The sequence below is a fragment of the Gavia stellata genome, chromosome 5 (genome assembly GCF_030936135.1).
Source record: "Gavia stellata isolate bGavSte3 chromosome 5, bGavSte3.hap2, whole genome shotgun sequence".
NCBI lineage: Eukaryota > Metazoa > Chordata > Aves > Gaviiformes > Gaviidae > Gavia > Gavia stellata.
In genome coordinates this window covers 20,615,777-20,630,333 of record NC_082598.1, presented here as the reverse complement: position 1 = coordinate 20,630,333, position 14,557 = coordinate 20,615,777, and the positions used below count along the sequence as shown (strand labels likewise).

The 14,557-nt window shown below is 42.5% G+C and overlaps 1 protein-coding gene across 1 annotated transcript in view; it reads left to right on the top strand.

Moving 5' to 3' along the window:
- Positions 1-8,091: 8,091 nt before the first annotated feature.
- Positions 8,092-14,557, top strand: part of CCDC149 (coiled-coil domain containing 149) — a 55,456-nt gene continuing 48,990 nt past the window's right edge. Inside the window, exon 1 of the mRNA XM_059817573.1 lies at positions 8,092-8,160. Within this exon, the coding sequence (XP_059673556.1) occupies positions 8,113-8,160 (48 nt within the window). The 5' untranslated portion in view covers positions 8,092-8,112. The remainder of the gene's footprint in view (positions 8,161-14,557) is intronic.

The window sequence follows — 14,557 nt, the reverse complement described above, 5'->3', positions numbered from 1 at the left end:
CAACCCAAATAAGCCCCCTACTCTCTGGGCATGCATAGTGAATTAAAAGAGAGCTGTATCTTTAAGATGAAGTAAGAAAGGTACCAACCAATAGTTAGTTAAGGGGTGGGACCTGTAGGCATAACTAACTTTGTTAACTGTTTTATATACCTGTCATGATTTTAACCCGGTGTGCATGCTAGGAGGAGAAATCCCACACACACCCAGCGCTGCAATAAACCAATGTCGGCTTTCTGAACTATCATTTGGTTTGGAGAGTTTTCTTCGTTACGATTTTTTGTAACAAAGGGGTCACATTACCCACTACGCTATATTAGACAATAGTGTTATTGATTCTTTTAAAGCAGAAAGGCCAGACGTCTTAAAGTTTGGATCAGAATTAGGCTCCTCGTAGCATTTAAAGTTCCACCACGGGTCTCTCCACAGCTTCTAGCCCTGAAGTTGCTTAAACGGCGTTGTCCTCTTGGACCCCACATCCAGTGGCGAAAGCACTAGTTAATTTTATTTATTCCAGCCTTTAAATGTATATATTTCTGTAAAGCAAAGATGCTTCTACTTAACAAGAATCTTCATATAGAATCATAGAAACATTTAGGTTGGAAAGACCCTAAGATCATTGAGTCCAACTGTAAACCTAACACTGCCAAGTCCACCACTAAACCATGTCCCTAAGCTCCACACAAATACCTCCAGGGATGGTGACTCAACCACTTCCCTGGGCAGCCTGTTCCAATGCTTGATAACCCTTTCAGTGAAGTTACAAAACTTTTAAGTCCATGATGGAGAAAACCCTTCATGGAGAAAATATTTCTGGCAAAACCATGTAGGGTCTGACCTATTCAGCAGAGATCTGAATGTCTTTGGCTCCTTATCTCTGCATACAGCTAACCACAACAAATTGCTAGCACACACACTCCAAAACACCCCTTGTGCCTTGTTGGCAGGTTTCAGGAATCTCACTTGCAGAAGAAAGCATATATAAAACAGATGACTAAAGAAAGTACCATAGATATGCATGATATATGCAAATTAATTGAAATCCATTTTCATTCATTTCAGTAAGCTTGGCTTAAAATTGTGATTCAGAAGCTGTTTCACAATTTTCATTTGCTGCCTCTGGAGGACAAGGCAAGGGCCAGGGAGAACCCCCACTTCAGCCTGTGATTTCTGCCCACTGCTGAATGCCAGTCAGAGCCCTCAGCCCTTATCTTAGCCCTTATCAGCTGTGCCTGTCTGAGTCACTTGACAAAATATTTTCTCTGATCTTATATTGCACTTTTAGTTACATCAATAGCAAGATATTTTAAGGGAAATAATAATAATGCGGAAGAAGGGCAGTGAGAGACCTTCCAGCCTCTCTCTCGAGACTGTCTTGACAGGAGGAGTTTTATGGGGTTCTGCTTGGTACTGACTGTTTGGTGCCTCCACCATTTGTCAGAGTAAATAAATAAACATACAGTCCACATATGACCTCTCATTAGGACCAGGAGATTATATTTTAAATTGATTCAGTGACCAACAAGCATGAAGAAAAAACCCTTTCTTGGTGAAAGAGTTTATTTTAAAAAGAAACAGTTAGGAACTGAGAATAAAAAGGTATGAAATTCAAAGGTAAAGCAAGCAGCAATGAAAAAATTAAAGGTATAGATCTACTTTCACTGGAATAATAATTTAATAGGATCATAATCTCATCAGTAAAATTATCACCAATACAAGAAAGCAGCAGGGGCAAAGAAAAGAGGCCGTCACTCTGCATCAGCATCTACTCCAATGGCTCCTGTGATAGAGGATTTACGGAGTTTAATTTCTTTGCATCTGATTCAAACCTGGAGCATAGAAACAGATCTTTTAATTTCTTCTGTTAAAGCTGTTGCACTTCTATAACTAAGTATTTATGTGAAGAGATGGAGGTTGTATCCCACCAGTTGTGGCTTTATCTGGGATGTAGAAACCCAAGCTTCAGCTCCTTGATCCAATTAACATTTAACTGCTTTTACCAACTGGAGAAGCTTCCATGGAGATAAAAGAATGCTCACCAAACTTCACTTATGCTCAGTGTCTCTGTATGGTGTCATTGCCCATTCTAAGGTGTGCAGTCAGGGTTTGATGAGAAATTTCCTCACTAATCCAGAAAAACTGCATACCAAAGCAGACACATTTTGGTTTTTTCCAGATAGACATTTTCAAATAGAAGATTATTTTGCTGTGATATTCTCAACAAGTTCTGTTTCAATTTAATTTTTGTGCTTTCAGTGAGCTTTCTTTCTTTATTCAAACTACATTGACTAGGAAGCACAGGATCAGGCCGGTTGTCCTTCATGTTCCTCACCTCATTCCTTGCTTACAGTCTGCCGAGTATTGACCACATATGTAAAGTGATGATCTTTGTGCCAAAGCGTCTGGTGTGGTCACAGCAATAAATGTCTCCGCAATGGTCAGACAGCTTTCAGGGATTTGATACACCCCACCAGTTGAAAAATGAACTTAGAAGTCTGAAAAGCCAGTCATATGTCAGATCTGATGACAGTACTAGGTCACTCTTCAATTTCATAGTAGCAAAAAGTAGTCTGAATTCCCCACCTGGATTTCTTAGTAAAATGAACTATTTCTTATATTTTTCTAATACACTCAGAGGAACACAAAATGCAGTACACGTTTCCTTAGTAACCATCAGTTGTGCCTGTCTGAGTCACTTGACAAAATATTTTCTCTGATCTTATATTTCACTTTTAGTTACATCAATAGCAAGATATTTTAAGGGAAATAATAATAATGCAGAAGGAGGGCAGTGAGAGACTTTCCAATCTCTCTCTCGAGACTGTCTTGACAGGAGGAGTTTGATGCCTCTGGGAAAACAGAATTCATTACAGTAACTCTCTATTCAACTGTAATATCAAGACCTTAAAACAGGCTCTGAGATTTTGTACTTTTTTTCTTTGCTGCTATCTTCTAGTTCCTACTGAGTTGTCCTTATTCTTAGGGTGAGGGGAAGGAGAGCCATTAATTCTTCTGGTGAACATAAAATAACTTATTCATAATCCCTACACAGTTGTCTACTATCATTAGCAGAGACAGCAGTGCCAAACTTTTCCAATACAGCCTAGATCAAACCAATTAATTTCACAGATGCTCTTAAAGAACTTAGAGCCTTTTTGGCCGAGTTGGATTTGAACTCCCCCCAGCATCTTCCAGAGCCTCATCCACAGCCTGGTGGTCTTGGGGGACTTCACTGAAGTCCATGCTTGGTGACAGGCTGAGTACGTCCACACACGAGTGTGTCTGAACCGAGCAGTTCTGTATAATGGGTGTTTACTAGCAATATCTAAGGGCTGGCGACCTGCTCAAACACCTGTGCCCCCCATCCGACCTATTTTCTGAGCACTTCAGCCATAGCTAGCTAGGAAGCACCCAAACAGCTGTTTTCCAATGAAACCTTCCATACTACCTGAGGCTGAAGATTTCTCTAGACAGAAGTGTGCCTAAGAGTTAGATGCTGTAACATCAGAGGGCCTTGGAGAAACCAGCCTTTAAAACAAGATTGTTGAAAGCACTTACATATGAAGTTAGATGTAATATAATACTCCTAGAAAATCTATACAACAGAATACTATTGACTTTGGATTCTCAATCACTCAGAAAACCTCAGAGTCTGGATTGTTCTCTTGCTTATATCCATTCATTAATTTTCAAAATAATTTTTTTTCCAAACTTGCAGTCTCTCCTCTGCCCCCGCCCCCTTACAGCTTTCCCCTCAATTCTTTCCACGAGCATCCCACCCACTACCTTCACTCTTCCTTCTCGGCTGCTGCTTTGCATAGTTTTTCCCTTCCCTCCTTTGGCCAGACCTCACCGCATAGCTCCTTCCCAGAGCTGGCTTGTGCAGGCCAGTCTGTTCCTGTCTATTCCCTCAAATACTCTTTTTTCCACTCTCTCTCTAGAGGAGAGAGCTACTCTACTCTGAACTCCAGTATCCAGTCGCACCAGCTAACAGGCATACAATAGCTTTTTTTAAAAAAAAAAAGAAAATAAAGACTGTCTCCAATTTTAATGCTACATGCAGCATCTAGTACACAAAGGAATACAATACATTGAAGATCCAAAACTGTTGAAGAGGAAAAAAGAAACACCATCACTTTAAAGATCTTTGTTGTTTGCCTAAGATGTGTCCTTCACGGACTTGACTGGGCACAAAAGGATTCCACATAAATGAATAACTGCTAAACTGCTTCTGATCTGCAGATCATATTGTCCTGCTGACAGATCATGCATGTGAAGTAGAAGAGCTGATACAGGATAGTGAAACCAGCAATGAACCTGAGAAAATTGAGAAGGTGCAGCTGGAATATAAATGGACAAAAAGCAGCGTCTGACAAGGAGAGGCAAAAGCAAAGGAAGGAAAACAAACAGGGGAACAGATAAATGCTAAAAGTAATAGTACCCCCCACAAACACAGGATGCTTCCTCCAAAATGTGTGCATGAGGGTTTGAGTGTGTATTTATCTATCACCAGATTAGCAAGAACATGAACTAGAATAATGCTGATATAAATTACAAAAGGTACTAAAGTGGATGTTTTATCTGGGATAGGTTATATCCTTATTCAGAGATATTTAAACCCTGATTAAATGGAACCCTGAAACATCTGCGGAGAGTCAGATTGAACCATCCTTCAGGGGACAAGCACTACATGTTTTCATTACATTTCAATTATGTACACTGTCCAGATCTTAAGGATTTACACTGTTTTTTAATGATATATTTCTTTAGAGTTGAACATGGATGTAATGATGATGTTAGTGCAGTAGACAAATGCTGACAAAAATAAGCAGCAAAATTTGAAGCGATCCATTCATTGGCTTACCTACGGATAAAAACCTGTTGTTTTCTTTCTTAGTGTCTGACAAAGACACCGATTTCTGAAAGCTGTGTTTTAGAACTGTTGATTAAATCTCCTACAAGTGAAAACTGTTGGTTAAATCTCCTACATATGTTTACCTGAGTAGTTGCATCAAAGAGCCACAGTAGCTTGGATCTGATTCTGAATGTGTAATTTGTCCAAGCAAAAAAAAAACAAAAAAGGTTTTTTTAGAAAGTCTGGAGCCTTCTTAATGAAATGTAGAAAATGCTTAGAGAAGCAGAGGGTAATCTGGTGAAAAGACAGACAAACTCAAGATACTGAGGGAAAGATTGATCACAAAGCAGAATTGCAGAGAAGGGAGATGAAACACTAGAAGCAGATAAGTTTATCTAGTGAATGTATAGAGGAAGAAAGCAAAGAAGATAACGGATCTAGAGACGAAGACAACGGGATGGTAGCTAAAGAGGAAGGTTGAGAGATGATTTTTTTTCTCAGACATTCAGTGACAATACTGTATTCTTCTGATGTTGGCAAGGTGACGGTGCAAAAGCAGTTACTGCAGCAGGTGGGAGAAGAATCAAGACACCTCGTTAGTTTTGCAATGAGAGCAGTGCCTTGGTACTCCTGAAACCCGCCATTTCGCTTCCTGGATATGTTTGAAACTTCAGTTTTCTTGAGCAAGGCAATTGATTCTCTCTTCAGTTTCCTATTTATAAACTAGGGTGATAGAACTTCTTTTCTGTCATCTTCTTCTTGACTTGCTTGTCTGAGTTAAGGCAGGAACCGTATCTCAAGACATGTCTGCCTAGAGGCTAGCAGAGTAACCTGGTCCCAACCAGGACCGTTCCATAGGACTGTTGCAGTGACCACTGGTAAGTAAGACAGAGAAGATCAGGAAAGCTGAAGAAGCTGCCAAAAGGCTTGATATCAGGCACTAGAAGTGATTATTTAAAAATACGTATTTGGATTCTTTTATTTCCTTTCTGATCCTATCAAGCGTAGTCAAGGCACATTTCAGCTTATTTTTTATTTATTCCCTTGAATCTTTCTTTTATTTCAAAAGAAAGTGGTTATTGTCATCCAAGAGCTTGGGCTTTCTGAAAAACACCAGTTCTCATTAGACTTGATAAAATCATAAGGGCTGGAAACATTGAGAGTTCCTTTTGTTTTAATAACCTCTCTTTCATGAATATTTACTTCTCATTTAAATAACTATCATAAAAATTAAAACCTTATGTTTGTGGGGACTGCAAGCAGTGTTAGGATTAAAATGAGTGATATCCCTCAAAAAATGAGGGCTATTAGAGGGTTATCTTTCTTACAAGCGGAGCTCTTTTTGCAACAGCATTCTGAGTCTGGAGTACTACAAGATCAAGAAAACGGAGGAGAGAAATTCTGCAAATGAGAAGCAGAACTGGGAAAAAGATTATGTTTGGTTCATCTACCCTTGCAGTTTTATAACTTTAACTATTAACAATACTATGAAAATGAGTTTCTAATATCATTAATGATTCTTTTAATCAGTGGGTTTAAATTATAGTTCTTGTTCATTTAATTTTCATTATTTACTACTTGCCTGTGCAAACAAGATGCTGTTTTCAGCAGTGGTTTGCCGAAAAGCCTGCGAGGACATGCAGGATTGTGATATATCACACACATGACAATGTAAACCACAGAAAAATATGATCAAAGAGGAAAGACAAATGTACCCTCCAGAGCACTAAAGTTACAGAATGCCTAGAGATGAGGAACACGTAATTTAGGAGGAAATGGGCTATAATTTGGTGAAAATGTCTAAGTTTGGTTTATAATTTGCGGGTAAAATGTATGAACTCTGTATCTATCTTTATCAAACTAAAGTTCCATAATAAAGCTAGCTGCTCTTCTAGTCTTTTTTTTTATATATAGAGAGATAACTATTTATTAAACTTGATAATCCTACATTCAAAGAAATCTCTTGCTGGGTTTAGATGTGGCCTACGTTTCTTCCCATATAAGCTGTTAATTAGGCACCTGGAACAGAAATGTTGTCAGTGGTGAGGCCGAGGCATCACCTGCTCGAAGGGAGGTGAAGTTGTCAAAGGAGGATCTCTCAGCCATTTTAGAGAACAGAAAGATGCTGTGCCTAGATGCCAAACCACAAACAAATCTTAACAGTGGGGAAACTGTGGTAAGGAATGATACAGACATCTTTATTGTGTTGTCTTGTGCTGTTTGTTGTGTTATTCGAAAGAAAGAGTAATTGTGGGTTAAACTGCTCGAATTCTCCATGCAATTGCACTCAGACTCTGCCTGGAAAACATAAGACCTGGGAGCACTTGCCATGTTAGGAGTGTAACAAAGATCACATGTGATGTGCCTCAAGGTAGACCTGGTCCATGGGGATGTACTATGCAGCGGCTCTGGCTGCAGAGCTGCGGAGGGTACAGCTGAAGCAGAGGCATCTGGAAGGCTGTGGAGGGCTGTGTGGACAGTGTGCTTGGGTTTCAGTACTGATGGAGGAGCGCCTGCGCTAACAGGGAGAACAAGAAGCCAGACCAGGTCCTGGGTCATTACACTATTTACACCTCCATGAACTGAGTGACAGTAGAGACCTGTGCCTGAAGTGGGCAGTGTTCTTGTATCATGTTTTGAGAAAATGGCTTTCTACCTCTTTGTCCTCCTGCTGTGTCTTACTTTACACATACAAGAGGAGTGCATACATAATTTGTAAGGGTTTTGTTACATACATATAATATTAAAGCCTCTACTGCAGTACAGACCCCTCATGCCCGTCCCCTCATGGACCACTCTACAGCTATGTCTGCCTGTCCAGTCGCCTGGCACGGCAGCAGAGCCCAGCCGTTATTTAGGAGGAGCACGTAAGGAGACGAGGGCCATTCTCTGGGCAACGCGTCTCAGACAACGCTTCTGCCCCCGCCACGCTGTCTGTGGTGTGACCCCTGCTCTCCCTTGCGCATCGGCTCTCCTGCCCGGGCACCGCGGCCCTACCCGACTCTATGGCGGAACTTCGCCGTGTGGAGGCGGCCTAGGACCCGGCACCGCTCCGCGGGCAGGGCCGCGCTAGGCCGCGGGCGGTGAGGCGCCGCCGCAGGCCCGGCTCCCGCAGGCCCGTGCCCGGGACGCCGCTGGGCGGCCCCGGCCGGCCGGCAAGGGGCGGCCCCAGGCCCCGCCTCTCCCCGCAGGCTCCTCAGCGGAAGGCCGGGGCGGGCGGAGGCGCTCGCCGTCGCATGCCGCCACGGCCCGCTGGAGCCATGAGCTCCCACCGCAGCGAGAGCGACTGGCAGGGGCTGGTGAGCGAGGTGAGGTGGCGGGGCGGGGGCAGCCGCGGGCCGGGGCGCACTGCCTCCCGCGGCGCGGCCTGGGCGCCGGGCGCTGGCCCTCCCGGGGCGGCCGGGGGAGAGGGGCGGGGGGTCCCGCCCCGCCGCGGTGCCCGGCTGCTTCCCGGCTGCTGCCCCGCTCCTCGGGGCAATTTTGCCGTGACGAGGGGCGCAGCCGGCGGGAGGGGCCCCCGGCCCGGCCCGGGGCTGAGAGGGACCCCGGCCCGCGCGGCTGGGGCGGCAGCAGGAGGAGCCGGCGCGGGGCACTGAAGTGTAGCCTGGCAAGGCTGAGCTGTACGGCCACGACTGCCGTGTGGCACAGCCCCCCTGCCACGAACCGCCCTCGCGCCGCCGGCCCCGACCCGCTGCACAGCTGCGAAATAGCGGGGTCGAGTGTCTGCGAACCTCTCGCGGGTGTTAACTGCCGTGTGGCTGCCCGAGAACAGGGGTTTAGGCGCTGAGCCTGCTCTCGGCTTGAAACCGCCGAGGACTCACCTGTGGCGGCGGCCCGTGGGGCTGAGGCCTCGGGCCTCGCCCTGCTGCCAGCGCGGAGGGAGGTCCGGCAGCAGCGCAGCCCTGCTGCGGCAGCCAGCGCGGGTGGGGGCTCTGCCTCTCTGAGGTCGCTCCTCTGGCAGGTGCTCTGTTGTCTTCCTTCACCTGAATCACGAATGAAAGGGGTTTGAGACCCATGGTGTCATTTATGAAGTGGGAGAAAAATCGGTAATAGCGCAGTGGCCACGAGCTTCAACAGGTGGAGGATTTTCAGAATACAAGAGTAGAATATTTTACTATCTACTACGTCCACATTAAAAGATCCACGATGCTTACTGGTACGCTTTTTCATGTAGGGCAAGTTACCAAACGCAGAACAACTTGAGGTCAGTATAATTTAAAGGATTATCATCAGTCGAGTCTGTTTAATAGGCAAAACCATGAAGTTTGAAGTAGGTTGGCATGCTCATTTTTACATTGCATTTTGCATTGCATTAATTTTGCATAACTATAAAAATAGTATTTGTATGTTTACAGCTAGCAAACAAAACTTCTGTGCAAATGGCATGGGCCTAGATCAACCTGCCTGAGTCTGCTGTCCTAGAGGACACATGAATTCCTCTGGTTTCAGGAGGGCTTTGCCTCCATTATATTATGTAAGCATGGCTTAAGGCCCTGACCTGTCAAAAAGATGCGTGAGTTCAGGGTCCTGAACCTGTCACTTCTCCCAGCGATTTCAGGGGGAGTTTGTGTGGGCCCAGATCTCTGCTAGTACAATACATCCAGAATTGGAGTCTACCTACAGACACAGTGCTTGCAAACACACAAAATAATCCAGAAGAAAGTGAAAAGTGTATTTTCAGTAGTATCCTGATTGTGCATCTGACATCTCATTTCCCAAATGGGGTTTTGTTTGGGGGTGGGGATGGTGTCACATGTCAGGGAAGGGTAAGAGAGAGAGACAGTGCACACGGTGTGTTTAAAGGAAGTGTCCCCATTCTTGGCTTTAAAAAGTAATTCAGAATTACTTTGGAACTTTTTACTTTTGGTATGATTTAACCCAAAAACTCAATCGTGAAATTGAACACGTATTTCTGGTTTAAGGGCTCCTTGATTGTAGCGAAGTTTAATGACTGTGCTAAGCTACATTCTTGCACATACTTAAGCATACATATAATTTCTTTTTTTCAGGAATAATTAGAGGCCTAGTGATTTATATTCCACTTTTCCTTCCTTCTTCTCTGTTCCCACAGCAGGCTTACAGCCTGTTTTTCTGTGTGAAGTCTGTAGCACATGCTGTCAGGGTATAGGCTTCCCTCTTTTGCCTTCCTCTTCCTTTGGCTATTGTGATTAACTTTGTGCAATTTACCCATTAAGTCCAACATTTTAATGGGTCTGTGAGAAAGTGGCTCTAACTTCTGAAGTAACTTGTTTCAAGTTTTTCCAGTTTACTGTATCCCTTAGTGGTACAGAGCTTCTCCAGGCCTCTTAGCTTCAGTGTCTGCTAGGTAATTTAAGTTTTGCTCCCTACGCATTTCGTAAACATTTTGAAGTGCTTTCAAAATGTAAGATAACATTTAATAATTCTGTATTTACTCTTTTCCCCTTTGACTTTTGTTTCATTTCAGTGCCTTTTGCTCTGTACCCTTTCACATCTCTTTCTTTGCTTTTATTATGCTCATCACCAACTTGTTGCTTGTTCTTTTGCCTTCATGTTTATGTATTTTTCCACTTACTCTACAGCCACATGCATTTCAGGCCTAGTGTGCACCTGGCACTCTGAACAGTATTTGCACCACATGTACCTTGAACATTCTTGAAACTAACTCTGAATAGGATGACGTAGGAAGGAATACTGGGACAAAGCCAACTTAGCAAATACTGAAGGAGTAGAAAGAGTCGTTATTTCCGTTGATAATCTCGCAAACTGAATGCAAAAGAACAAGCTTCAGGAGTAAGAATCCACATAAATTTTGCCCGTTCTTTAGCTGAGTTCAAATATTGATGGTGGATCAATATATAAAAAAGGTACTCTGTTGTGTTACCACATAATTTTTGCTTGGAGCCTGGGTTTTTGTCTAACATTTACTTCACTGAATGACCCATGTTTAGGATATTTAAAAGCCTGTGTAAAGCTGTAGGATGAAGATCTGTAGCAAGAACTTTCTTGGACTGAGATGGTGGCTTAAGCCCTCCAGAAACAAGTGATCTTCATAAATCTCCAAGTACTATCTCAAGAGTATGGCCCATTCCTTTGAACATGCCTTCAAATATCTTATTTAAAAAAAAAACAAATCCTTGTTGCAAACAAAATATGTCTCCCACCTGGAAGAGGATGAAAACAGGAAGGTGTGACAGTTATTAGTTGCTTTGCTGAGTGCATTGCTAGAAAGCAATCACAGAAAGGTGGTCATACTGTACTCTTCACTGAAGAGAATAGAATTCTTGAAAATAATTTTGGTCACCAAAATCTTGGTTGCAGAGTTTTGTTTGTTTGCTTTTAAGTGTTTTTAAATGTCCATACTTACTACTTAGCCAGACAGCCATGTTTATGGATATGCTAAGCTGTTGACTTACACAAACTCATGTGAATCAAATCCTTAGTGGCTCAGTTTTCCTGTCTCTATAAGGGAGATGAAACATAACTAAATCCCATGAATATGAATGAAAACCACAATATATGAACTTTGTTCGAGGATCCTTGGGGTCTTCTTTTTGAAAGGTTATAGAAGCTTCCAACTCTATGTTCTACTGTGGAGAAGGGTGTGATTTCAGGTTTTGCCTGAATTCCATGTAATCTGTCTTGGAATCATTTGATCTAAGGATGATGACAGGATCAGTGATGAAGAAAGGAGTAGGTGGTAGCATGATCTTGGGGTGGTAGGATGAGTTGAACAGTACTGGGAGATCATGTGTGGTAGGGAAAAAGCACTTTTACATAATCTGCAAGACCGCCTCTGTCCTTGCTTTAGAGAGCTGGCTTCTACAAGTTCTGTCTCCTTTCTGCTGAAGTCAGTGAGTGTGCTTCCATTCACTTCACTGAGAGTTGGCACTAGTCCTAATTTAATACTGCTTGGAGAACGTGTACTTTTGGCGGTGTTTTCCACTGGAAGCAAGAAAGGTTTCCTAGGAAACCCATAAGACTAGAGTGGTTGTCCTCTGTCCTTTCTGCTAGCTTCTCCCTCGGATTTGCCAACTTTAAGAATTAAATCCAATGTCAAAATGCTTCTCTTTTCCTTGTCACCTCCCACACATTAGAACACTTACTGTATGCTATTTACAGCTACTCATATGTGACTGTGCCTCCTAAAATTAGTTTGAAGAAATTTAGTCTCCATTTAATTTGTCATTCTCAAGAGGCTATTTCATGATTATTAACTGTGTATTGTCTTCAGCACCACAGAGGGAAGTGATATGCTTGTGCTCGTGAGCTCCCTTGCCTAGTAATTGCCAATTTAAAACTTGGAGAAAGAGTTTTGGGGAATTATTTATCAAATGCACAACTATTGAGCAGTAGTTCTAGTTGAAATAGCTAAATGTTCCAGACATGAATTCTGAATAAGAGTGAGAAACCTAACCTGCTTGTAATTGGCATACATTTCCCATTCGTTGCACAATTTTTTTATGTGGACAAGAGGGAAGAGGAAGGAAAATTAGTGAGATTTTCATGTTTATAATATCCGTCTAACTTTCTGTCAAGTTGCCTTTTCAAACAGAGCGTGACATGTAATTCACCAAACCTATACAAGGGGACTCGACAGGCTTTGGAGCCACTAATTTCAGAGCTTTTCTAAACGCAGGCAAATGCCAGTGGCTGTAGGGAAGAACAAAGTGGAGTGGATGATCTGAGGTCTCTAGGTGATTGCGTCAGCATTGTAATGGCTTTGTCATTTGGAAAAGGAAGTGGAAACGCTACAAGAGCTGGCACTGTGACCTACTGCTCTCCCGAAGTTCTCGGGAGCTAGGGGAGAGATGCTGCGGAGACCTGCAGGCTGGGCTTTCAGGCAACAAAACGAGTGTTTGCTTCTCATGTTTCCATGTTCCAGGTTGGACTAAGATACCCACAGGGATGTTGAGGAACAAACACGGAGGAAATTAGTAATGTAATCTGATGCAGAGCACACAAAACTTTTAAGGGCTGGGCCACATCACAAAATAGTGTTATTTTGACTAATCTAATCAAATGATGGTAATTCCTAAATGACCAGTGAAGATGATGTGGTGTAATATTGTCATCAAGACAAGACATAGTGTTCTGGGGAGCTGCTTATAGCAGTTACATCTTTGGTGAATGATACCAGCCTGCTTTGTGTTTCAGCAATCAGGAGGTCGTGAGTGAAGCAAGCGCTGGGAGCAGGAAAAGCAGAGTTGATATTGTGGGATAAAACCAAGGACACGGCATTGTCTCAGGTTTTATCAGAGATGAGGACATGAGATGAGAGGCAAATGACCAGTAACTGTGTATTTCTCTGGTTTGAGTGCTTGATTCTTTCAGATAAGTTGAACAGTTTAATCTGAAGTCAAGGGCAGCAAAGTTACTGAAACACAGTCAACAAACACCCCAAATAGTGACACTGCAATGCATTTTGGGACTCTTCAGTTTGTCATTTCCACAACAAAATTGCCTCCAAGAGTACAGTGAGGAGAAATTTGATAAAAACTTCAGGCAGTTCAATGGCAGTTGGATCTCTTGTCCAAAAGATGGTGAGTAGAGTTCATGGTTTCTCTGAGAGCATGGTGGACGATAGGTTTCCAGGCCCACGTACAATGTGGTGGCCCATAGGCATTTGGGAGGACGCTAGGTCCTGGAGTGTTGAGAGAACACAGAATATGATCCACAGTGATTCCAAAGCAAAGTTTGGAGATAGGATCTCTACTTTTACCCTCAGAAAATTGGGTATTTTCCTTCTTGGCACTAATTGCCATTAAATACACAAGTATAGGCCAGTAATTTGTACAAATTTAAAAGAAATTATTTTGTGATAGGAATTCGGTGTGTTTGTTGGTTTAAAAAAAGAAAGTCTAAAACCTTGACAGTGTCCCAGCTTCATCAGATTATTAGACCATGTCTGTGGCGTCGTTAATGAGATCTATCCAGATTTGTCACTAAAAATAGCAATGGACAAATAGTAAGTGTTCGATGTAGAGGGTCACCTTGGAGCAGTTACACTCGCCTGTGATGTCAGTCTCTTTTTACTCAATTTCACTAAAGTAGTTATCTGGCTGTAAAACAGTTCAGACAGTAATGTAGGATGTCATATATATGCCTTTAATTATTATGATCTTCCTTGTCACAATTATAATTTGCTTTATTGCCGATAACAGCGAATTGGTAGATAAAAGTCACTAGACAGATACGAAAAGTTGTACGTTGTAGCTTTTAGATTCAAAGTATAGCAGCTGCTTCTTGGTTAACTTTGTTTTTTAAACTCAAAGATTATTTTGGAACATCAATTAGAAACAAAAGACAGTAAGAATATTTTGTAGTAACTATAGTGCATAACAGAATTCACTTGTTTGTCTCACTGATAGACAGTATGTGAGATGTAGGCTTTCCTTAATTGCAGAGGAAGAAATCTCTACATGAATGCCAGAAGTATCTATTGAATGCTTTTTCTCAGACTATATGAGAAAACTTTCCTTATTGCTTGCATTGCTCCAAAAAGACTGTTAAACTCCTCTGTTCCTTTTGCCAGCATACCAATTTTGCTGCACTTATTTGTCCATATATGGGAAATTGTTGGTGGGACTCAGTTGTTGCCCTGAGCAGAATCCATTTCTGGTGTCCAGTTGTTAGGTCAGTTTGTGGCCATTATTAGTACTTTTTTTTTAACACTCAGAAGCATATATATTGCATAACCTCTTTGAGGTCTGTCTTTTTGTAATG